This window comes from Mercurialis annua, linkage group LG1-X (genome assembly GCF_937616625.2).
Source record: "Mercurialis annua linkage group LG1-X, ddMerAnnu1.2, whole genome shotgun sequence".
Taxonomy (NCBI): domain Eukaryota; kingdom Viridiplantae; phylum Streptophyta; class Magnoliopsida; order Malpighiales; family Euphorbiaceae; genus Mercurialis; species Mercurialis annua.
The window spans coordinates 60,954,068-60,978,523 of NC_065570.1; the positions used below are offsets into that span (position 1 = coordinate 60,954,068).

The 24,456-nt window shown below is 34.5% G+C and overlaps 5 protein-coding genes across 5 annotated transcripts; 3 read left to right on the forward strand and 2 right to left on the reverse strand.

The window, feature by feature from the left end:
• Nucleotides 1-2,908: 2,908 nt before the first annotated feature.
• Nucleotides 2,909-8,877, reverse strand: LOC126664749 (uncharacterized). The gene is made up of 7 exons (XM_050357288.2): nucleotides 8,710-8,877; nucleotides 8,247-8,431; nucleotides 8,021-8,096; nucleotides 6,941-7,364; nucleotides 4,915-5,290; nucleotides 3,320-3,397; nucleotides 2,909-3,168 (listed from the first exon to the last, which is right to left on the reverse strand). Exons 4-7 carry the CDS (start codon nucleotides 7,348-7,350, stop codon nucleotides 3,118-3,120), a joined length of 915 nt encoding a protein of 304 aa, XP_050213245.1. The 5' UTR covers nucleotides 7,351-7,364; nucleotides 8,021-8,096; nucleotides 8,247-8,431; nucleotides 8,710-8,877; the 3' UTR covers nucleotides 2,909-3,117.
• A 2,404-nt stretch (nucleotides 8,878-11,281) lies between these two features.
• Nucleotides 11,282-15,374, forward strand: LOC126665136 (uncharacterized). The gene is made up of 4 exons (XM_050357846.2): nucleotides 11,282-11,446; nucleotides 11,600-11,979; nucleotides 12,377-14,382; nucleotides 15,168-15,374. The coding sequence occupies exons 2-3, from the start codon at nucleotides 11,621-11,623 to the stop codon at nucleotides 14,355-14,357; spliced, it is 2,340 nt and encodes a 779-aa protein (XP_050213803.1). The 5' UTR covers nucleotides 11,282-11,446; nucleotides 11,600-11,620; the 3' UTR covers nucleotides 14,358-14,382; nucleotides 15,168-15,374.
• A 628-nt stretch (nucleotides 15,375-16,002) lies between these two features.
• On the forward strand, nucleotides 16,003-18,801 carry LOC126665139 (uncharacterized). The gene is made up of 4 exons (XM_050357848.2): nucleotides 16,003-16,693; nucleotides 16,805-16,910; nucleotides 17,938-18,081; nucleotides 18,396-18,801. Exons 1-4 carry the CDS (start codon nucleotides 16,443-16,445, stop codon nucleotides 18,636-18,638), a joined length of 744 nt encoding a protein of 247 aa, XP_050213805.1. The 5' UTR covers nucleotides 16,003-16,442; the 3' UTR covers nucleotides 18,639-18,801.
• LOC126665138 (probable protein phosphatase 2C 72) lies at nucleotides 18,753-21,126 on the reverse strand. The gene is made up of 5 exons (XM_050357847.2): nucleotides 20,911-21,126; nucleotides 20,114-20,419; nucleotides 19,904-20,018; nucleotides 19,209-19,432; nucleotides 18,753-19,121 (listed from the first exon to the last, which is right to left on the reverse strand). The coding sequence occupies exons 1-5, from the start codon at nucleotides 21,079-21,081 to the stop codon at nucleotides 18,945-18,947; spliced, it is 993 nt and encodes a 330-aa protein (XP_050213804.1). The 5' UTR covers nucleotides 21,082-21,126; the 3' UTR covers nucleotides 18,753-18,944.
• A 1,386-nt stretch (nucleotides 21,127-22,512) lies between these two features.
• LOC126674279 (photosystem I reaction center subunit IV A, chloroplastic-like) lies at nucleotides 22,513-22,851 on the forward strand. Its single transcript, XM_050368710.2, has one exon. The coding sequence runs from the start codon at nucleotides 22,575-22,577 to the stop codon at nucleotides 22,830-22,832; it is 258 nt and encodes an 85-aa protein (XP_050224667.2). The 5' UTR covers nucleotides 22,513-22,574; the 3' UTR covers nucleotides 22,833-22,851.
• The last annotated feature ends 1,605 nt before the right edge of the window (nucleotides 22,852-24,456 follow it).

The window sequence follows — 24,456 nt, forward strand, 5'->3', positions numbered from 1 at the left end:
TACACGGTATTGATGTGGTATTCATTTACTGGTTAAAATGACCTCTACCTCAACAAATTATACTAATGAATGAGTGTTATCTCAACACCGTGTATGGATTTAAAAAAAATAAATAAAAGTTGATATATTGTCATGATAAATTTTTAAAAGCATGATTAAATTAAAAAAACATATAAAATTGAAGATTTTTTTATGATATTATTCTTGTTAAAATGATTATTATTTAATTTTTAAGTAACTCCTTACTATTATTATTAAGAAGATATTGTTGTTTAACGTTGGTTTTTTTTTAGGCTAAATGTTATAAAAACACCAAACCTTTCACAAAAGTCCTGACCTTTCAATTTTGTCGATTTTGGCCAAAAACTGATTATTTGGTTTCATAAAAGTCCTGACCTTTCAATTTTGTCAATTTTGGCCGAAAATGGATTATTTGGTTTCACAAAAGTCCTGAACTTTCAATATTTGGCATGCCACATAGGCGCCACATAGACAAATTGAAATCAAATTGAGAGTTGGCCACAATTGAAACCAAATAATTTATTTTTGGTCAAAATCGACAAAATTGAAAAGTCAGGACTTTTGTGAAACTTTTATAAAAGGTTTGGCTTTTTTACGACATTTGGCCTTTTTTTTTTTATAATTGTTTAACATTGTTGATTTGTATAATTAATGTTACACATTTTAAGTGTTAACATTGCAATTAATCAATAAATTTAACCTATGGTAATGGGAATTGAGTGGTCCACTTCACATAAAAAATGTTTTCCACCGAAACAGCTCACATGAAAAGTGACCAGAATTAGCATACAATCATGTGATGAGAGACAGTTATCTGTCCCTCTCTTATTCGGCCACTACTTCAGATATTTGGTGTTGAAGTCACAAGTTTCCTTCTCCAAATTAATAATTAATTTGAAATTACTGCCGACTGCTCCGATCTACGTGACATAAAATCAAGAACAAACAATGTCAGCCCGAATATCGGTAGGAGGACACCGGCAATTTGTTCCGATGATCTAATCAGTATTTTAGAGAAAAAGAGAAAAAAAGTTTAGAGTAAAAAGAATAAGTATCTTAGGGATTGCACGTAAGGTGTTTTATTATAGGTTCATCTCGTGCAAACCCCCACAGCTGATCATTTCTCTTTTTTTCCCCATAATTCGGTTAGCTGATGTGGCAACTTCTCGTTGCGTCTTGAATATCGAGTCAGATACGCGATGCGAAGAACATTCCTTGTGCACTAGATCTTGTTTGTGGTCCCAAGAAGTTTGTTAGGAAATGGTAACTCGGTTCCCGACGGAATAAGGAGTTGTTTATACATCCTGCCAAGCCAGAGTGGGAATCGCGTCCATCGCATCGATTTCGTTTTGTACCGAGATACCGTATTTCTTTCAATTTATCTCGGCTTGTGGATATCAGTCCGGTGTATTTCGTAGTAGAGGTATCTCGGTACAGGTCCCATAATCGCTTGACTTAATGACATCTTCTCCCGTCAAGGCTGCTTTACTATCTTTATGTTACTAGTTACGTTATCACTTGTGCCCCCATTTCGTCGGATATTTATGTCCGAGTTGGGCTTTATTTTATTATGGGATACCACTAAATCCTTTCATGAGATAAGATATCGAATCTGCTCGGTGACGTGCTCGCTTCGTCCTTCCTTAGGTAGCGCGGTCTGTTGCTTTTGAACAGCTGTTTTTGAGGTGTCATGGCTTGTGTGTTCAAAATTTGCCTTGTTGCTCTGATGATTGCCAGGTGTCTTTCATGAATTCTGAAAAAATGTGAGTTAAATACATGCCTCTTCAGTTTCCCTCCCTTCTCGGTTACCCTTTTTCCTCGCACCCAGTCAGTTTCTTCGAAATTCTCCAGTATAAAACCCCTTCATTTCCTCTTTTTGAACTTTTCTCCCATTTTATCAGAAAAAAATTTGCTTCGTTTGTTCTTCTTTGATATAGCGACTCTGCTTCTGATTTTTGTCCGAGTTTCACTGATCTCTAGTAAAACTTGATATCACCGTTATCGTTCTCCAGCCACCGCCGTTTTCACCGTTGGAAATTTTTTCCTAGTCGTCTTCTTTAATGTGAGGAAGAACAAATCGGGTATGTTCTTCCTTCGAAGAAAAGATCCACCTGGTTTACAAGTTTATTTTTTTTATTATGAAAACCAGTTTACTATTAATTTACTATCGATTTACTTTGAATTTACTATTAATTTACTATAAATTTATAAAAGTTAAGATAAATTAGTTTACTTAATTTACCACATATTTATCATATGTTTACTTCGACATAATTAACTATTACAAGTATTCTATCGGTTTAACACGACTATATTTTTTTTCAAATTCTGTAAATATGAATTAGTGGCTTATTTAGAACTTTTAGCAAACATCTTATGTTCATTATTTTAGACATTAAAACACTCAAAGCATGAAAATATAAAAATCCATATTTGTCTTCAATTTAAAAAAAATAGTAAGTCATTAACTTAAAAGAAGAAAAACTCATTAATTATACAATTCAAGAAATAAGAGAAGAGCAAACACCATCGTCTTCGTCGACGCTCGTATTTATCGGCAGATAAAAAATTATATAACTCAAGAAAATAAGAGAGAGGCACCATTATATTATTGAAAGAAGAAACAGTAAAAAAAACACAAAAAAAGAAGGAAGAAATCTAGACTCCGGTCAACTTCTGTTGTAATTTTGTAAGTATCGAAGCTGAACCGCAAAACTGAAAATAATTAGCCATTTTACCGTCCCTTGCTTAATTTCCCCTAAAATTTTCTGTATACATAGTGAATATTTCTTGGATTACGTGTTCTGAATTTATTTTGTATCCACATTAAGTTTCTATATCAAATGTTAGTATATGTTAATCATCAAACTTGAAAAACATAAAACACTTAAATTCAAGCTTCTTTTACCGTGATGAATCTTAAGTTAGCACAGAAATAAATATGACTAAATTTCCATCCTTTGATTCATATATAGAGGTGAAAGGAGGTGATTTACACAATATTTCCTCGGCCAAAAATAAACACACACTTTCGACAAACAACTGCAATTGTTGGCGTCATTATCATCGCAGCCATTCTTGGCCGAAGAATTCGATTTACTCGGAATCGGACTCCATATTTCCCATATTCTTCAACCCTCTTGGTCTCTGTATTCAATAAAGATAATTCAAGAAAAAAAAGTATTATTGATACTAGCTCATATATATAATCTTTAACAACTTCAAATCTATAGGCATTTCAATTTATCATGACAAATTAAATATTTTTTCACTAGAAAAGAATTATAGTCGGCAGTACCTTTTTAATAATCTTCTTTTCTCTCACTTCATACCGTTCTAGCGTCAGGTCGCAAAGCCATGCTCCAGGACTTACAAGCTGCTCAATACATTAGCATAACAAAAATTAGTTATCCTATACGAATATTTATATATACTGTATAATATTTATGAACACGCTATCTATAAACAGAACCAGTATTATTATTATATAGTGTTAAACTAAAAAATAATGTTAATAATATAAATTTTAAAAAATGTGTAACCGATTAAGTAAAATTCAGTATGATAGGCTTGAAAAGCATTTAGCCTGTACAAATTTGTGTTGATTATCATACAACGGGTGCCCACAAATTTCGCAGCAACCCATGCCACTTTTGTCTGTTTATTCGCTGGATAATAAACACTAGCTGATTAGTCTGTCTTTCATATCATCACCGTACACGTGGAAGCATCGTGGAAGACGTACACTCTACCTAACCAGAAATTTCCCAGTACACCAATGACACTATTTTAGTGTTTCTATCATAAAAAAAAATTATTAAAGGTGTCTGAATTTATATTCAAATAAATAAAATTTCAGATCATTATTTAATTTATAAAGTATATTAAAAAACAGTTTTTTTATATATTCAAATAAATCTCATATTTATAAAAAATTTATCTTTATATTTATTAGAAAAGATATCAAAATTACAATGACAGACTTGACTATATAGAATTATAATAAAAAGTTTAAAAAATAATAATATTTCAAATTTTATTACTAGTCCAGCGATTAAAAATATTTATTTAATACATTTTAAAGATTGTGATAAATAAAAAATAATAAAATATATGTATTGATGTACTTGAAAAAAAGCTGAAACAATAATTAAAATAATAAAATTTCAAAAAAAATATCTAATGTTAGTAAAAGTTTCTTCTTTTAGTTGAACAATTCTTGGCTGCTAAGCTTAATTTATAAGGAAATGGAAATAAAGTTAGGTTCACAGGTCTCATTGTTTCTCAACAATATCGAGTGGTCCCCTTTATACCTTTCTAATTACTTTGCTTAGTATTACATTAGACCTTCTAATAATTATTACTCAATAAATTAATATTTTTAATAATTAATAAAATTTTAAAGAACCAATTTTAATATTACATTTTATTTAATATTTAATAAATTAATAATTTTAATAATTAATAAATTTTTAATCGATCATATATGTTAATGATTAGAGGGTCGACTGTACTAATATCTTAAGAAATAACGTCAGTCATAATACTTGCAACGATTTAATTAAATTTTGATCCTCAAGCCAATTAAGACAATTCATACTCCTCATCCTCAATACAAATTCTAGGTCACCGTTAGTTTTAGTGTTTTAACATCCACATTGTAACTGCCACGTGTAGGGCCATATGTAGCTTAGTGTCACATTTCACGCTTTCCTAGCTTCTCCATCCAAAAGGAAAAAGAAAATCAAAATTGACGTAAAATATGATCTAATCTAATTTATTTATTTCGGAGAAAGTAATTGAAAATTACTCAGAAAGTAAATGATTCAATTTAAGTAAAGAAAATAAATAATGGCTATTATAGATGATATCTTGATGAATAAGAATACTTACATTGAGAGTGCGTTGAACGAACTTGGCTCGCTTTTTGGGTCTTTGAGGAAGTTTAGAGCCTTTAAAGGCAATGAAATCTTCTTCCTTCTCTTTGTTTGTAAGAGCAATCAATAGCTTCGGTGGCCAAATAATCGGTGGTTGCGGTGATTGTGCTGCGGCTGCCGCCTCTCCGCTTCCACCGGAAGATGACCCTCCTTTTTTGCTATCATGCGCTATTTCTGAAGATCTCCCTGATTTATTATTGTTAATTTCATGATTGCTGTTGTTTGTTGTGCTTTTCTTATCGTGCGCACCCCTGTCTGGTGAAGTTAGACTCCTAAAACCACCGTTGCTATGGCCGTGCCCGCCTCTCATGGCACTTGAATTATCAGAATTCCTGTCAAAATTAATTGCAAGAACAACATACAATAAATAATTAGAAAAAGATAGATTAAATTAGGCACCTCACATGGAACGAGCAAGTTGCTAAAAAAATAGACAATGAAAGTAACATCTTAAGTATTTTTCATAAGTGGGTATTTTTAAAATAAACAATTTACGAAAATAACCTTAACTGGAAAAATTAAAATAAACCTATTCTGATCAGGAAAAGGAATTTGTGGCCTTCTTTGGTGGACTTTGTTAATTTTGTTTCTCTATACTTTTGGGTTTGATGATGAAGAAAAGTGGGGAGATATTTGAGGGGAAGAAATGCAAGAGTGTGAGGAGTTGGAGATTCTTTAGTTAATTAGCTCTATTGGGGTTTCAATCAAACGTGAACAGCTGGTTTTTAAGGGGGGGTATTTTCGGCCGTTGGATCTGTGCTATGAACTTTATAGTTTCGTGGGGTTGGGATTACGTGTTGTTGGAATATGGATTGGTGTGTAGTAAGATAAAAGTGGGACCAAATTCCACCTCTAACCTATAATCAAACGGTGTGATCAAAAGTATGGGTTTTGTGGGCACGTGGAATGCGCTGGACCCTACCATGTCTTCTGACCATTCCATGCTGTTAGGGGCGCATTAAGCCAATAGGTTAGGTGTGTAGATCATTCTTTTAAAATCAAATCGGTTCATTTAGTTCACTACTTAGTAGTCAGTATTTTAAAAAAAATTGAAATTTTAGATCTAATATCAAATTAAAAAAAAAATACATTTCCGTATAGTAAAATGAAACCAAACCGAGGTTATCAATTGTTCGGTTTATGAACACCCTAAATATAATGTAATTTTTTGTTTCAATTGTTGTAGAATTAGTAGTTGAGAAAAACAAAAAAAAAAGCAGAAAATACGAAATAGAGCCCTAAAGATGCTACCTAAAAATCAAAATAGTGACCAAGTGAGGGCCTAAGTTGGAAAATAGTGAGGGCCTAAGTTGGAAATCTGCAAAAATTGCAAAACAAAACCTTTATTATCCTACATTTGATTAGCTGCAGGTATAGTTTGTTTAAACTCTTATGACATTATCCACTATTCAATTGTCAAAAAAAAAGTCATAACCTACAGGTATTCTTCTATCAATCAAGATTTATTTTCTACACCAATTTAACACTAAAGATTAAAACATTGCAAATTCGGAAATTGAAACTAAAAATTGTAGGAGTATAATTTATCAACTAAAAATCAGTTTATATCCTAATCTAGCATTAGTCATGATGGTCAGACGTGTGAACTGATCCAAAATTATTAAATTATAGGTATTTATTCAAAACTGTAAATTTAAACTCTTCCATTTTTTTCTAATAAATTTTGAAGGGGCAAAATGAACTTGATTCTTCAAATATTATCCTAGTCAATTCTAAGTTCATTATCATAACAAGGGGCAAACTACCTTATCCTCTGTGCAATGTTTTTCTCTCTCGATCCCCCAAAATCAGCTTTTTTCACCATAAAACAACAAAGGAATCTTTCAAATTTTTGCTTTAAGCAACCATCAATAAATGATGGATTGGGCCAGCTGGACTCGAATTCCGCCAGTAATCTTAGGGAGCGTGTCATTAACTATACAAAATTAAAGCTAAAATAAAGTAAGAACTGAGATCTGTACCTGAGAATTCGCTGAGGAGGAGAGGAAGGACGGTGACGGAGATTCAGATATCCGTTAGTATTACTATTATTGGTAGTGGTGGTAGTTGTTGCAGTAGTTGGCTGATTAGAAGCAGCCAAGTCTTTATCAGCTCGAACGACCCGTCGATCAACCCGAACCGTGGTCCGATGAACCGGAGCATTAGAGTTGTCCTTGATCTGAATCTTCATGCACATGAGTCGCTTCCGATTACCCCACTGTAAAACAAAATCCGACGTCGTCGTTTGTCTCGCGGTTGTTGTTGTCGTCGTAGCTGAAATGGTTCTTAACAAACCATCTCCTCCTCCGCCTCCGGTTTTATGGTTATTATTAGCGAAGTTTATGTTATTATTATTATTGTTGCTGCTGCTTCTTAACGAGTCCTTTTCCATTTCCTTTTACACACCTGTCCCATCATCCCACCAAAAAAGTTTTGAAAAATATTTAATTAAAGTAAATAAAACAGAAACAAATTTAGCTAAAAAGAACAGTTATTAACAAGAAAGCAAGACGCCTTCTCTGCAAATTCCCTAATGTGTAAATTCAAAACAAAAAAGACAGATTCAAAATATTTATATTTAAATTGAGTATAAATATAACATAAGAAGGAGAAGAGAAGATATATATCGGACGACTCATCTTTTTCGAGGAAATGAAACAAAATTTGAAAATAAATCTTCAAATAGTGTTTGGCTGCTGAGAAAATTAAGAATATTGGAAAATTAAAGAAAATCTGAGCTTTGAAATTGACGATAACTCAGTTCTTCAAAAGGATAAAAAGAAAACAAGGAATCATTGAAGTTGCAGTGCTGGAAAGGACCAAATTGAACACAAATTCTGTTTCACCAAAGATTTCTCGGAAAACAAACTGGTTCATTAGCTGGTAAACAAGTACATAAATTGAGCATGAATCAAAAAACAGAAAATCCAAAATCCAAAATAATTTGAAGGAAAAGTAACAAAATATCCAAATAATTAAGAAATAGAAGAGCATCAGAGTGAGAGAGGTAGAAGAAGAAGGTACATCGATGAGCCATATGAAGAGGGAAAATTGATCATTACCAGAAACTTCCACTCGCAGAAGAAATCTGCGCTTCTTCAGAATTTAATAGCAGTGAAAACGGATTGCTCTCAAACTCTGTAGATTACAAAAGGAAAAAAATTAATTTCTGAGGAAACAGAGAGAGCAACAGAGAGAAATTTCTCATAAACTGTGATAACAATCTAAAGCCAAAACTGCAACATTCAAACTCAAATTATGCAAAAAAGATAACAGATAATAACTTACATAAGAAAAATTACACAGATTTTGACATTTACGCCTCCTTCAAAGCCGATACTTGAATCTAAATCAGACTTTTAACAGAATGATTGGCATTTCTTAGAGCTTATATCATCGGCTCTCAAATTCCGATCTCTGAACATCTAGAGAACCGATCTTCGTGAAAGCTTTCGAACTTCTTCAAAATGTATCTGCAAAACACCATTGAATGCAATAAAACTCGTGATTTCAAACACACAGAAAATTACACTCTAATGTTAAATTGCGAAACTGAAAACTCAAATAATTTTCATCTCGATAGAATAAGACGAAATTGTTTAGGAGTCTAATAAATTGAAAGGCAGAATTAAGAATCTCTAGATATGCATCTGTACAGCTATGAATAACGTACACTAATAAACATTCCTGTTCTCAGATTTCATTACATGAACACAGAAAAGGAATTAAACTCTGGTTATCTATAACACACCTACAAAAACATTCTCTCAACTAGCTGGAGATCCTCAAACATTTAAATCGGTTCATCTATCCACAAGTATCATACAATATCCTGTTTGGTTACCGAGAAAGAGAGGAGATAAAGAGCAAGAAAATTCGCAGAGAACAAAGAAAGAAGAAGAGAGAGCCAACAAAACAATACAGCAAACAGCTTCATTTTAATAGAGAAAAACGAAAGAAATGCCCTCTCGAAAACTTTATGACGCCGTTACTTTCTACCGTTTGATACCAAAGATTTGTGATCGTTGATCTGTATTTTATTTTTTTTGGTAAGCCCATCCGGTTTCCAAGGCTTTGCCCTGACTAATTCGGATCCGACCCGCGTCGCGAACCTGGCATGGTGGGTGAGTCTGCCGGTGGTCTGTATTATCTAATGGTCTGAATTACTCTAATTTTAAAATGTCAAGGTCGTCCAAGTTTGTATGTCCTGTTACAGCGTTTTGCATTATTTGTATTGTACTCCGTCGCTTTGGTCATCTACAATTTGCCCCGCTCGAATAGGGAAGTCTTAACGGAATCTTCAAGAGCGTTTAAAATAAAATAAGGATAAAAAATTTAAGCCCTAATCATATGATAATACATCTATTAAAACCTTTTTTATATTCAAACTTTTTTTATTGAACAAATCATCGAGCCATTTGATTGAAAAAGATCAAAATTAATGACAGACGTGAGAAATTTAGAAAAATTTAAAGATCAATCCTAATAACCTAACAAGGAAAGAATGTGAAATGTTAACATGTGCGCTGCTTGATTCGTAAATCGCTTTACAAATATAAAGAAAAAACTAACTACTTGGCTAAAAAAATGCAATCAACCACTAAAATATCATTGTTAGACGAGTTTGGATTTTTGAATCGGTTTATAGCCACCAATGCATCGGACTCAACTATCACATTTGTCCATTCCTTCATCCAAGATGGAAGCCTCTCTAATACCCATCAATTCAGCTTCATAAGGAAAATACAAGCCGCTGATAACCAATAACCAAACTTGAATTATTGAACCATGTCAGTCTCAACCCACACAAGGAAGACCAATCTTCTTGATAACTTCGAAAATTATCGCGTCAACATTCGCTTTGCACCACCTCATTCTCGATTTCATTCAAGTGGTCAGGCCATCTCCTTCTCCATAACATTGGAAAGAAAACTATCAGCTTTGCCGTCTTCCATAATGCAATTTGTTGTCCAACCGAGTTAACGATCAAATGAGCAAGGTTTGATTTATTGTTCTAAACCACACTGTCACGGTTTGCTCATAATCCCCGGCTGATAAGAGATACAAGACTTGCCTCCTTCTTATGCAACGTGTTCAACCACCCAATAATCCAGTCTGAGATAGACGTTGTAGTAGCTTTAGTAACTCTCAACTTTAATAAATTCCAGCATTCAACTACAAGGTGGTAACCAATGAGCTATAGTTCAAATGATATAAGCGTTGAGCAGCAAACTGCTAGGTCGTGGGTTCGATTCCTCCCACAAGCGCTCCCCCTCCCAAATTATCAAAAAAAAAAACTGCAAGGTGGTAATGACACAACAGGTGCATGGCTGACATGTTCCTCGACGCACAAATCGGGCAAAGATAGTTAATAATAAACACATGCTTAGTAGCTAGCAAATCAGCTAGAAGGCAAGAAATTAGAACAACATCTTTAGAAAAAAAATTTGCTGAAACATCCATATTCCAAAAAATTGTCCCAAGCCTCTGCTAGTTGAGTTTGAACATCGCATATAGCCAGCTGGTAATCTACTACAACAAGTTAAAGAATTTCAGAAGGATTATAGACTGTTGACACATTCTTTTTATATAAAAGGAGTTATAAAAATTAAAATTACCTTCTGTAGTCAGCTAGTAACCTGCTACAACAAGTTAAAAAAATTTAGTGGCATCTAGAGGTGAAGGGTATTATAGGATGAGTCTAATTATACACTAGTTTCTATTTCAGCACCCGCATTCATATAATTGCCAAGACTTTGCTTTCTCTTTTCTTTCGATTTTTCGGTTGGATTTCTTCCTGTTTATGTCATCTAGTATAAATAACGAAAAAGAACAACAATTCTATTATTAAAATATTTAATAATAAATTATATTGTAATTTTTTCTTAAATTTGGGTTTAAATGATTAAAATGATATATTATCCAGATTTTTTTTTAGAAAATATAGTGATTGAATTTGAAATTCAAATTTGTGTCTCATAGTCAAATAAGTACATTTTAACTTTTTTGAATTAGTTATGCATTAGGGTCAAATAGATCAAATAAGTCTTTGTAGGGTTATTTAACCTAAACCAAGAGAGTTGGGGACCTAATTGATTGCTAAAATTAAAAATGATTTGTTTGATCCCGAAAACACTAGTTGGAGATCTAATTAATCCAAAAAAATTAAAATGTACTTGTTTGACATCAAGACACAAGTTTGAGAGCCGAGTTTCGATTCTATTAACTGATTTTGCTAAAAATAATGTTTTTGATATTTTATATAAAATTGAGGGGTGAATTTATCTTTTGTTCATTTTATTTGATTGTAAATCGGTCGGGCAATATCGGGACATTTTCACCCAGCAGTTCTTCTCATTTACATCTGAAAGAAAAAAAACCCTAAACTGTAGCTTATTTGATAGAGAATTTTGCTCCTTCGACGCCGCTCCCCGCCCTGCCGACGCCACCACCGCTTCATACGCCACAACTCTCCAATCTATCTCTTGGTACGATTTAAATTTCTCTTTATTAATTGAAGTATTTTTCCCACTAATCTTACCCGTTTCATCTGGTAATAAATTTATGCTACAGGGTTTTCAAATAAATTCGATATGTTGATGATTCGGTGATTTATATTTTTTTCAATTTTGATTGTGCAGTGAAGGTTTTGGAAAGAAGAAATGTATAATGGAATTGGATTACAGACCCCGAGAGGGTCAGGGACAAATGGGTATATACAGACCAATAAATTCTTTGTGAAGCCAAAGACCGGTAAAGTTGCTCATGACATTAGAGGATTTGAGGGCGATCAAGGCACTGCTGGAATTTCCAAGAAACCTAATAAGGAAATTCTTGAGCATGATCGCAAGCGCCAAATTGAACTCAAACTTGTTGTGCTCGAAGATAAGCTAATTGAGCAAGGTTATACTGATGCTGAGATTCAGGAAAAAGTTGACGAAGCTCGGAAGACTTTGGAAGCTTTTGCTGCTGCTTCTGAGGAAAGCGACGGACCTACTGCTCTTGGGGTTTCTGAAACTAAGTAACAATCTTAATTTTTTTTTTCTGCTGCGTATAGTTGTTGTTTATTCTTTTTTTGTGACAAATGTTGTTATCTGGTGATTGGTTTACTTATGGTATGCTTAGGTACATAGGACGTTTGCTAATTCTGTTAAGAAAATGAGTTCAATTAGCATATGCCCTGGATTGGATCTACTGTTTCGGTTGTTGGTTGTTTTGTTTCTGATTGAATTGTATTGATGTGTGTTGTACTGTCACTGGAGGAAGCTCCACTGTTAAATTTTTGAGCTTGTACTAGCTGTGATTTGTCATATTATTGTTGATGGTCTATGTGTTTAGATTTTTAGTTTGATGCAAATCGACATGTGCCCATGAATTTTTGCCTTATTATGACAAAATGATTTTAATGGTTTGTTCAGGCTTTCAGATACACAATCCCATCAAATCGCTGCTAGGAAGGAGAAACAGATGGAAACATTAAGAGCTGCTTTTGGGATATCAGTAGCTGAACCTGGTGAAATAATTGCTGATGACAATGATGATGGACTACTTAACCGCGAGAAACGTGAACATGCTTTTTTGGATAGAGATTATAGCAGGAAGAAGCATACAGGCGAGGCAAAGTTTGAGATGGATGATAAGAAAAAGAAGAATAAAGAAAAAAACGAATTTGATGATTCGAAACACTACAAGAAGAGAGAAAGAAGTAAAAGGAATCAGAAAGATTTGTCTGATACTGAAACTGATACTGATTCAGAATACGATAAGAACAGAGTTTCAAAGAACCATGAGAAGAGCGGAAGACATGACAGTGACAGTGATGATTCTGCCAGTGATGATGATATCCATTTTGACAGTGGGAAGAAAGAGAAAAAGAATAGAACCAAAAAATCCATGAAAAGCAGAAGATATGAAAGTGATACCGATGATTCTGATAATGACGGTGGCCGTGATTCTGATAATGGAAGGAAGAAAAGGAAGAATAGAACAGAAAAATCCATGAAAAGCAGAAAACACAATGGCAGTGATGATTCTGCTAGAGATGATAGCAGTGATTCTGATATTGGGAGGATGAAGAAGAATAAAATTTTGGAGAAATCCACAAAAAGCAGAAGGTATGAAAGTGATAGTTATGATGGCAGTGATTCTGATGGTGGGAAGATGAAGAAAAAGAGAACATTGGATAGACCTATTAAAACTAGAAGACATGACAATGATAGCAGCACTGATTCTGATGATGGGAAGAAGAAGAAGAGCAACATGGGGAGACCTACGAGAAGTAGAAGACATGATAGCAATAGCGATAGCTCTGATTCTGATGATGGGAAGGTAAAGAAGAGGGAGAAACCCATGAAAAGTAGAAGGCATGACAGTGATAGTGATGGTTCTGCTAGTGACGGAAGCACTGATTCTCATAATATGAAGAAGATTAAAGGAACTTCAGTGAAGTATGAGGGAAGTAGAAGACGTGGCAATTCCACTGATGATTATGCGACTCATGATGATGTTGGCAAGGTTACTTCCAGAAAGGAAGCTGAAAAATACAAGAAGAACCGTGAGACTGAGAGGCATGCTTCTGGTGCTGATTCTAAGTCTGAATTTAATTCATCTAAGGACAGAACCTCAGAGGTGAAGCAGCTCATGAAAAGATGGCATGATTCCGAGGATGACCGTGATATTGATGGCGAGGTGGAAAGGAGTAGAAGTTTATACGGGAAGCTTAAAAGTCAGCAGGAAGGAAGTAGCAAGTTGGTAGGAGATGACTATACTTTGATGGACCGCTGGAAGAGCGAGGATTCAGGTGAGAAAAGCAGCCGGATTCAGATCAAAGATGTTGAACCACAACGTGAAAGTAGGGTTGATAGGAATTATGAAGGACGTGAAAGGCACGCCAAGGATGAAGCTGATCGTAAACGAGGGAGGTATCAAAGAGATGATACGGATATTGAGTACGGGAGGCGTGGAAAGGATAATGATGATAAGCAGCATGGAAATCAAAGTCGTGCAAGAGCGGAGGAAGAAGAGCGAGGAAGTAGAGGTCGTGATTCTTGGAATTACGAAGATCATGGAAGGGAGAAGAGGCTTCGCCGCGATGAAGAGGACCATAAAGAGAAAAGATATCAGAGAGATGAAGAGCATGATGGCAAGTACGGAAGACATGGCAAGGTTAGTGAAGACCATGATGACAAGCACGGAAGACATGACAAGGTTAGTGAAGAGCAAAGAAATGGAAGTCGAAGGCGTGGAAGAGGCGAGGAAGAACTTGGGACTAAAAGTCACGAGAAGGACAAACAGATGGACTATTCCAAGAAAGCAAGATATGCTGAACCTCGGTTAAGTGAGAGCAAAAGATATGAGAGTGACAAACATGATGAAGGTCGGGCTAGGTACCGAGACTAAGAGTGATGAATGATGGAGAGGATTGGTGAGTTCATCTATCAACATATTTCTTATACGGTGCTTTGTGTTGTCATTGAGCTTAACTCTTTTATGAGAAAGTGTACAAGTCCTTTTCATGTAGGTTTTGTGGAAAGTTTATCTTCCTAGGAACCAGCATTTTCCTTTTAGAAAAAACTTTGAAGAGAAAGGTGCATTCCACTGCCCATAGTGTATTTTGTCTTGAGCTGTTTGACTTTAGGGTTGATACATGTAAGAGGGGGAAATTAGTGGCCAATCTCGAATAACTATGGGTGATTTATGAGCTGGAGATTTGGATAGCATGGCAATGAAAAAAGAAACAAAATCCTCTCAGTTATGAAAGCCTTTTTAATTGGTTTAGGATGTAAATTGTTCGAGTAACAAAGGAATCTGTTTGATGAGCAGTGATTTAGCTTTGCTTTATTTATGTTAGTTTATTTGGGCAATTATGCAGTTGAGTATTTAACTGTAAGTATTGGGTATTAGTATTACTGGTATAGGCTGTTTAAATTTTATTCTGTAGTCTTAGGCAAGGCTGAATCTTATGTTCCATATTACATGCTTCAGTTCAGCCTGAGAATCGTGTTGCATATTCACATGCTTTAAGTTGAGAATGGGGTAGACTCTTGAATTCTGCAATTTTTTTGTTGCAAAAATACATAAAACTCATTTGTTCCTGTGCTGCATGATTATATAGGAGTTTGTTTCGCTCAACTAACATTGAGCGGATGGAAGCCTTTGTGCTTTATGCAAATTTATCAGCTATAAAAGAAATTACTTCTTCTGGTGCAGGTATCATGGAAAAAGTTGGCTAAGCAGCGAAGAGGCTTGATGCCAAAGTGAAGGATCATATGTTAAATTTGCTGGAAGATTGATTTCCCAACTCCCTTTTGTTTGCTATAGATTTGCTACTTTTGTCTGGTTTGTATCAGAGCATATGGAAGATGTAGTTGGTAAAACAAAGTATTATTTACCTTCAATTGCATGTTTGTTGATTTAGCTCTGCTGGTAGTGATGCTATATATTTTTCCAGTAACAGACGGAGTAAGAGAGTATCAGATTATACAGACCACAAAAGTGGTCTTATGAAGTATAACATACTAGTCTGGCTATTTGTTTGATCTTTTTGTGGTCTTATGAAGTACATCATACTAGTGTGGCTATTTTTTTTAACGAAAATGTGTTGGCATCTTCTTACAAGGAGTAAATTATGCTGTACAGCCAGTTCGGCAATACATTTTTCGTAATGTCTGCTTTAACCGGCAGAGGAACATCAATTTGAATAGTTTCCTGGGAGCTTAGTCATCAATAAACACCTCAAATCTGAGAAAACTGCCCTGAATCACCAAGACATTGATGATGCTATCTCCCCCTTCATGCGATAGAGCCGAGCAATAAATACGCGTGATATCAAATAGCTGGCCTCCCACTCTGAAACAATCAGACCAAATAGTGTAGACATTTTATTCAATCAATTTTTTCGTTTTGGAAACGTTTGTTTACTCAATAAACTTTTTCGTTTTGGAAACGTGTTGGAAATTTAGTGTTTCGGACATTAAACTTCATTTTTAACATAGAAAATCTTCAATTAATATTGTTATGCCGTGTTCAAATTTTCCGTGTCCGTGCTACCTAGCAATCAGATCACCATCAGATAACTGATCCGGAATGTTGAGCTGTTTAACTTGAGGCTCAACCTGCTAAACCAGAGGAAGGAAACAAACAAATAGGAGAACATTAAGATTAATTTGATTAGAAACACAATACTTCACTGGCTTCTGACCTAGTTCCTTCAGAATTTACAACCTTCTTAGTTTCAGTATTCGGCTAGACAAGACAACACACAAGACCCAAAAAAGGAGCAGCAGATTGGCAAGAAAATCAAGGTCGGTCATGTATCTGAACTGAGCCAATAAGAAAAGAATTGGGCTTATCTGATAAAACGAAAGAGTCCACTATAATAACACCTTTATTTAGTAAACCTATTCGTTCATCGTTTATTCCACTCGATAAACCCTCAAAATAGAAGCAAAGCACAAAAATAAGTGTCTTCTGGGTGTGATTGTGATGGAGGGAGGAGAGAGTTTGCTAGAAGCTATTTACGAAGATACTGATATGTTTGATGTGGAAGAAGAAGAAGAAGAAGGCGAGATAGTAGAAGAACACAATTCACGTATTGATTCGGCGAAGAGCTGTAACGGCGAAGAATTGCCTGTCTGTTTCGAAAATCGATCATCTCCGGTCAAAAAGAAGAAGAAGAATAAGAAAAAGAGGAAGAGGAGAGGCGGTCCGGGTCGAGATGTTACTGATATCAACAGGTAACCTTTCAAACTCGGAATTTGCAGTCTTCCATTTTTTAGTTTTATTTTTTAATGAATATTGAATTATTTCATGACTGACTTTATTGTATATGAATTGGTTATTGGCAGGTTTGTGTTAGATATATGTAGACGTCTCAAAGAGAAGAAATCTTACATGGTTTATACTGCTGTTGGTTGTTTGGGCATTTCTAGGCTCACTGATTTGGTCAAAGAGGTAAATTCCTCTTCAACTTTACTTGCTGTATCTGTATTAACACTAAGATTGATGTTTTAATAAATTTAATATATTTGTACCTTCATATATACTCCAAAATTTTATCTGGATGATCAATTTACGGGTTAGTGGTGAACTCACGATTCTTCAAGGGTTATCTAATTACAAAAGAGATGTTATTAGTCTAAATGTCGGGGAACTCGCGAATCTTTAGTCTTTTGACCTGAATTTGTCAGGCTTAACTATCATCTCTGGCTAAAGCCTTGTGTCTTCTCCATGTTGATTGCTTAGCTTTTTTTTTTTTCTTCTTTCTATATATAAATGTATTCTGGTGGTCGACTCCCTTGGTCTTTCTAGATGCGGTTTGCTCACTACTCGGTTAATCTTATATCTGCCAAGTGATTCTAGGTCTTACCGGACACTACATCTGACCATGTTTTCTCCGACTGGCTCCTTTTAACTTTATTATATTTGCAAACAGACAACCCTTCTGTTTCTGTATGGGACAAGTAAGATTTCCTAGTTCTTGATAGAAAAGGTGAGAAATTGAATTTGGATTGGCTTGGAGACGATAATCCTTGCCCTTCTTTCTTAAAGCCATTCTGAATATCTGATGCTGTATATTTATTCCCTAATATTGCAGATTCTCATGGCAGATGTATTTTGCTGTTTCAAAACATTCTATGCTCTGAGATGAGATATTCCTTGGCTGAATCACTACATCATTTTCTCTTTCTGTAGGTTGTTTTTTCTTTGCTTGATTTTATGTACTTGGTTTGCTTGTCAATCTTGTTTCCCGTCCATATAGGTTAAGATACTTGCACATGTGCTGGGTATATGTGTCCTTGATGCTTGCTTATGCAGATGAATGATGAATTTAGTTTGTAATTAAATCTTTTGGATCATGATTTACTTGACTAATAGTTTTATAAATGGCTCTTTAAAATTTTGATTCAAAGTGAGAATTGTATTAGCATGTTGTAATGCTACATTGCTGAGCATGCATGATTAATTATGGAGGTTTCAGGTGGATGTCATACAGTCTTGCGGAGGGCAGATAACTGTGGATGGTGGACGTTACAGAACAGGAGGTGGGATTTTATGGAACATCTTGAAAACAAAAGAACCAATGGCCTACCAAGAGATAATGAAAAAGGCCAAGGATTTTGAGGTTTGTACATTATAGTTGCAAATGACTGCGTCATAGTTTCCAACCGAGCAGGATACTCGGAAGTAATTTTCCTTGTGTTATTGCAGAAGCACATATGTACAAAATTATGCTTTTATTATGCACATGTGCTTAATAAAATGAGCCTCCATTATGCTCCATCTCAGCCGTATAATTCTATTGCCTTTCTTAGTTAGTTAAACCATCCTGTATGCGCTTCAGACTTTAAGGCTCTGTGTTAGTTGCATTGTGGAGTTGTTTTTAGCTATTTTTTGCATTCAAGTGCTAATATATACCATTATTATTTATTTTCTCAGAAGCAATTTAAACGACAAAATATCAATCAAGCACCACAGCAAAAAAAGGAGGTTCTGTTTCAAGGAACTGCTTCTTTATCATCCGAAGGGTCCCCACCATCCAGCATTCCAAATGACTCTGGTCTTGTACCTCAAAATCAGGATGAACAGCCAAATATTGAGAGGAAGCACACATCTGTTCATGACAGGATCAGGATACCTGTTTCATATGATGATATACTCGGTGATGATGATCCCAAATGATGATGTTTTTTAAACATTGATATTGACTTGGTTTCACTATGGAATGAACTGGTTGATGATATATTGTTTTGATTTTTTGCTCTGAATAGCTATACACCGATATCTCTTAAGGGATGCAGAGAATTTCCTTTCAGGATTTTTTTTAAATGAAATTTTACTATCATCAGTCGGACTATAAACTTACAGTACTGGTAAACTATGTGGAACATTCAGTGTTTCCTTGTATAGTAATGTAGTTACACATTGTAGTCATAGAATGCTGAGATTGAGCTAATAAACCATGTCTTTGCTGCTGGTTGTACTCTTTTATTGCCTTTTATGCAGGAAAAGGCAAACTGCAGTACAATCATCTACCTTAGACGACGGAAACTTCTTCTTCCATGCTGCCGTAGCAGCCTCAACTACCGCCTTCGCTGCCGCTTCTTCGGTATCTGCTGCCCACACTATCGACACAACTTGACTGTTACTCAGCACATCCCATACCTGAATCATCCATGAAAAACTAATCAGTAAGTGCTAGATCCAATTCTTTATTATCATTTGTAATTGGCTAAAACAAATCTGACTTACTCCGTCGCTTGCCAGAAAGATGAACTGATCATCGGGTGTTAATCGTTGATGAGAGATATCTGGTAATGCAATTACACCATATTTTTTAAGTAGGAAGTCTCCAAAAGCTCTGGACATGGCTAGCCCTGGTGAGTCTTCATGAGGCAGCCACACTCGTTGAATGTGTGGTTCTTCCTTTAGTGCAAGCACTCTGCCATTACACTTCCTTATTCTCTCTGCTTCACCTGAATTATTATTTCATCATTGATTTATTAGGTATTTATTATGTCATATCGAGATGAGCTTCATATTTATATATATGAAGACAAACATAACTGAAACAGTAGGAGTGTGCAAAAACCAAACCAAACTGGAAAATTTGGTTTGGTTTGATTTGATATTGTAACAATTAGTTTTTTGGTTAGGTTTGGTTTTGGACATATACTTTTTTAGTCAAGTTTGAGTACAAACCGAATCGAAATAACTAAACTAAAATAATCAACTGCACCGGCTAGTTCGGTTCGGTTTTAAAAAAATCAATTTCTTGGTGTATTGGTTTGGTTTGTTTTTGTAAAATAGCAAAAATTAGATCTGGTTTGGGTTAAATGAATGCACAGCCCTACCTATAGCTTTTATTTCTATTTTTTTTTAAAAAAAACTATTCGCACCGCATTAACTTAATAGACAGTTATGTAAAATGAAAAAAAAAAACATACTTGGTACATTAGGCTTCAAATCTGTGGTTAATTGCACAGGCACGATTCCATTCTCGCTTATTGTACCTAAAATCGCCCTTGAGTCTCCAAGATTAGCTATAACGAGTTGTTCACCCTGTTCGGTTTTGTATACAAACAAGGTTTGGTGATTTTCTCCAATGAAATTGCACCAGAAACAGAAAAAGGGAACATCATTAAAATAGAAGTTACCTGTCTAACAACAACAACAGCTGTGGAGCCACTGCAAGAGAAATCAATAGTTTCTTGAAGCTTGACCTCTTTGTCCATGACCTTGAAGGCACTGATAGAAGCCTCTTTCCATAGTTGAAATTTCTTGGTTGGAACTAAATTAAGTTCATTATTGGCACACCCAGTTGGTCTCATCTTAGCCAAGGCATTCTTCTGAGTTAGTAAGAGTGTTGGCAAACTGTTTCTAACAATTTTGCTTACTATATGACCATTTTTTCCATGCCCATCAAAAACGCCACAAAACGCTCCTTCTTCCATTCCATACCCCTTGTAGAAAAAAAAAACTAGTCTCAATTCACAATATCTTTTACATCATAATGCTTTGCTTTTCTTCTTCTTTTAGAATGAAAGTCACTACAACGGTTTAACTTTTAATCAACAGATGTAAGGACACTTTCTGCGGTGGGCATGGACTTAAAAATATCATAAAGGAAAGTGTTGCGGTAAATTTTATTAAAAAATTTGGCATCGAATTACCAACGGACAGAAACTTGTGGTTGATTTATAATTTAGTAACAGATTTAGAGACTTTTGTGATGAATTTGAACTTGAAAACTATTGATGAACTCCCGATAAAATGGAAAATGTCGTGGCAAATTTTATTGAAAATTTTGGCGCCAAATTTAGCGACTACGTCCTCGATGAAATAGAAGGTGGTCGAAAGATTAAATCAAAGAACACGTGCATGGGCATAACATATCCAAATCAAAAATTTGAATGTCATAAATTAATTTTAACAGAAAAAAGCATGAACTAACCAGTTGAAGAATGGCAGCATCTTGGTTTAGCCCTTTGCTTCCTACTTTAGAGTAAACAGAACCAAGTCCGTCAACTCCGTTAAAAACAATATTGTCTCCCAAGCTACCATTTTCATGGCCATCTTCTGCTTGGTGTATCACTGAAGATGCAGAGGATGAACAGATTCCCATTTTAATTTAAGTTTTCTTATTTAACTCCAATGAATTATGATTTCTACCTAATCATCTATTTATGCACGTCAAAGTGCGCACGTTAGCCAATCAATACTATTATTTTATACATAGAAGTGGCTCCCAGTGAGCTGAAACTACAACCTGATTCAATAATTCACTGTATTTTAATGTTGGGTATTATTCAAGATTACCCCAAGATTCACTTAAAGGGGCAACCGTATGATGTGTGCAATCCTTGCAGGACTAGTATATACTCTGCTACTTGGTCTTCGCATCTCTCTCTTAAAATAATACTACAAGTTAATGGCTATATATTTATAGTCGGTATTTATCTAATTAAGAAAATGCCATTCTATTTTTGTTATATGATATCGCTAAGGCCAAATGTACGGATTGAATCTTCTCGTTTGGTTTGGTTTTGAATTTGGACCCTAACGAACTTTTTTTTTCGATGGAGGTATTTAATGTTATTAAAAACATTCACATCGGACCCTTCGAATTTAAAATGTCACATGTTTGTTAGTGACTGGCAACTCAGCACTGATGTGTTAGGTACGATGGTTCACATTGACAAGTTACTAGCGGACATATGGCATTTTAAGTTTGGAAGGTCCGATGTGAAATTTTTTTATAACGTTAAGAACCTCCATAAAAGAAAAGTTCATTAGGATCTAAATTTAAAACCGAAACAAACGTGATGGTCCAATATGTAAATTTAGCCTATCGCTAATTAATAGTAGAAAACGACTCTCTTTAAGTATTTAAAATATTTATGTGATACTAATATAAAATAAATAATAGTATTGAAAAGAAAAATGATTTATATATTAAAGCAGGTAAAAAATTAATTTATTATAATAAAACAAAATGTTAGTTTTATTCAAATAGCATGATATCATAATTAGCTTACATGTACAAGTGAATTCCGCCTTGGCTTATACATATAGTCCATTCACAAATTACTTTGAGAAATAATTGCACAAATTTATGAAGTCAGGTTAAGATTATTATAATAAATTATGCATAAAAGTATCTTTAATTATAGGCTTAATACATAAGCGTGTCCCTGCACTTTTAACTTTTTGCACATAAGATCCTTACACTTCATTATCTCTATTATAAAGCCCTACACTTTAAATATCTATTAACCCGATGTCCTTCTGTTAACTTCTGTTAACGCGTGTAATTCACGTTTTGTTAATGAGAATAATAAATGTAGACTCCAGTCCACATCATCATTCTTTTGCCAAAAAAATGCCACCTCATCTTTTTCTTCTCCACTGCTTCTTCTTTTCCACGACTTCCCATTCTTGTATGAATTACTGTTACTTGCTAAACGAGCAATTTGGAAGTAATTTACTTTGATTATGTTGCTTTGTCTTCATTGAAGTACTTATTCATGATTCGTCTAGTTATCATTCATTCTTACCTTTATTATATTTTATTTTTGGTGCTTTCTGTTTTACCAAATTACACACACAAACTCAATAATGGCTAGATGCAGCATGCCATCTGCTGCTTCAGGTTTCATGTTAACACCTAACGTTGCAGCCAATACTAACACAAGTTCAAGGGGTATCATGGTCTTTTTTCCTTCAAAGAACAACACCAACAATTCAAGGCTTGTAGTCAGGGCAGCTGATGAGGGTGGTGCTTCTGCTCCGGCCGCCGCCACCACAGCTAAAGGTGATGCTCTAAAACCTAAGACACCGCCAATTGGACCCAAGAGAGGAACTAAGGTAACTTGATCATTAAATTTTGTTAGTTTCTTTCCACTAAATAGACATCAAATAGGATGATCAATTTTCCATGCATCAATTTGTATGTAATCTAAATTTTAAAATTTCTTAGATGTAATTATAGGAATAAGGTGGATAATATATATGATGAAAAGAGTTAAACATTTAAATTTGTTCTATTGTTTATGTACTGAATAGAATGATGTGCATTTGAAATCCTGTGAATTTTTCCTTATACTTGGCATAACTACTCCCAATGCAAAACTCATACCAATTATTTTGTTTCTATGATGCTAAAATATGTGGCCGTAAACTTCTTCGATTACTTTGGTGACTGAAACAAAACTTTCCCAAAAAGCACCTCTCATTTGGTGGGTGCAAGAAGTAGATTGATAATATGCGAGAAGTATGCAAAGCTCCCTTTATTCAGTTGTTTATGGGGAAATAATTTTAGTTTAACCCTTCATTTGCATATTCTTATTTGACTAAAAATATTTACTTCTTGAACACTCATAATTATGAACTCATCACAGGTTGTTGAATTGCCCATGCTCCACCCTGAGAAATTTATGAAGCTTGGTATTGATCTTCCTAAAGGTTGGAGCTGGTAAAACACTTTTAGCCAGAGCTGTAGCTAATAGAACCGATGATTGTTTCATTCGAGTTATTGGAAGTGAGCTTGTCCAGAAATATGTTGGAATGGGAGTTATAGGATGACTTGTGAATTATTTCAAGTCAACAAATTCTGCAGGATTTCACTTTGGGAAAGAAAATTATACTTGCTTGTAAGACTCTCGTTGTTGTATGTGGTGATGTTGGATGACAGAGCAAGATAATAAGGTTGCTGGTGAAAAATGACAGAACACGATGATAAAAAGAAGAAGAAGTTTAAGTGAAATTCAAAATTCAAATTTACTTAAAAATGCCACATTAGAGATGCATTTGACGTGTAAATAGATTGGATGGAATTTATAACGGCGTCAACACTCGCTTGGACTGAGGGATCACGGGATGCTGATTTAAGAAGTGTAGGGTTTTATAATAGAGGTAATGAAGTGTAGGGACCTTATGTGCAAAATATTAAAAGTGCAGGGACATGCTTATGTATTAAGCCTTAATTATATATTTCAAGCATCTCATAAATAAAGAGAAATTTTTAGGTAGACTCAGTCCACCACGTCATCCGTAGACTAAGCCTATCACATAATGACACGTCATTAGAATGATGGCAATCTTGTAATATTACTATTCAAAAGTGTAAATAAGTAATAAACGAATTTACAAAATAGGCTTAGTCTACGGATGACGTGGTGGACTGAGTCTACCTAAAAATCTCTCCATAAATAAATATTCAAATAAATGTATTGCTCAAATGGTATAAGCGATGAGCATAACTATATTAAGTGAGTGTTTGGTTCAATATAAAAAATGAGAATCAGAATGGAAACGGAAATGAGAAGAAATAAGAATAAAAATAATCGTTATTATATGTTGGTTGGTTCAGTAAATTAATATAGAAATTAAAATGGGTATCTGTGTGTAAAGAAATTATTTTAAAAAAATGAATTATTAGTTTTTTTTTAAAATATTTTTTATTTAAAAAAGTTATTTTATATGTTTTTTCTAATTTTTC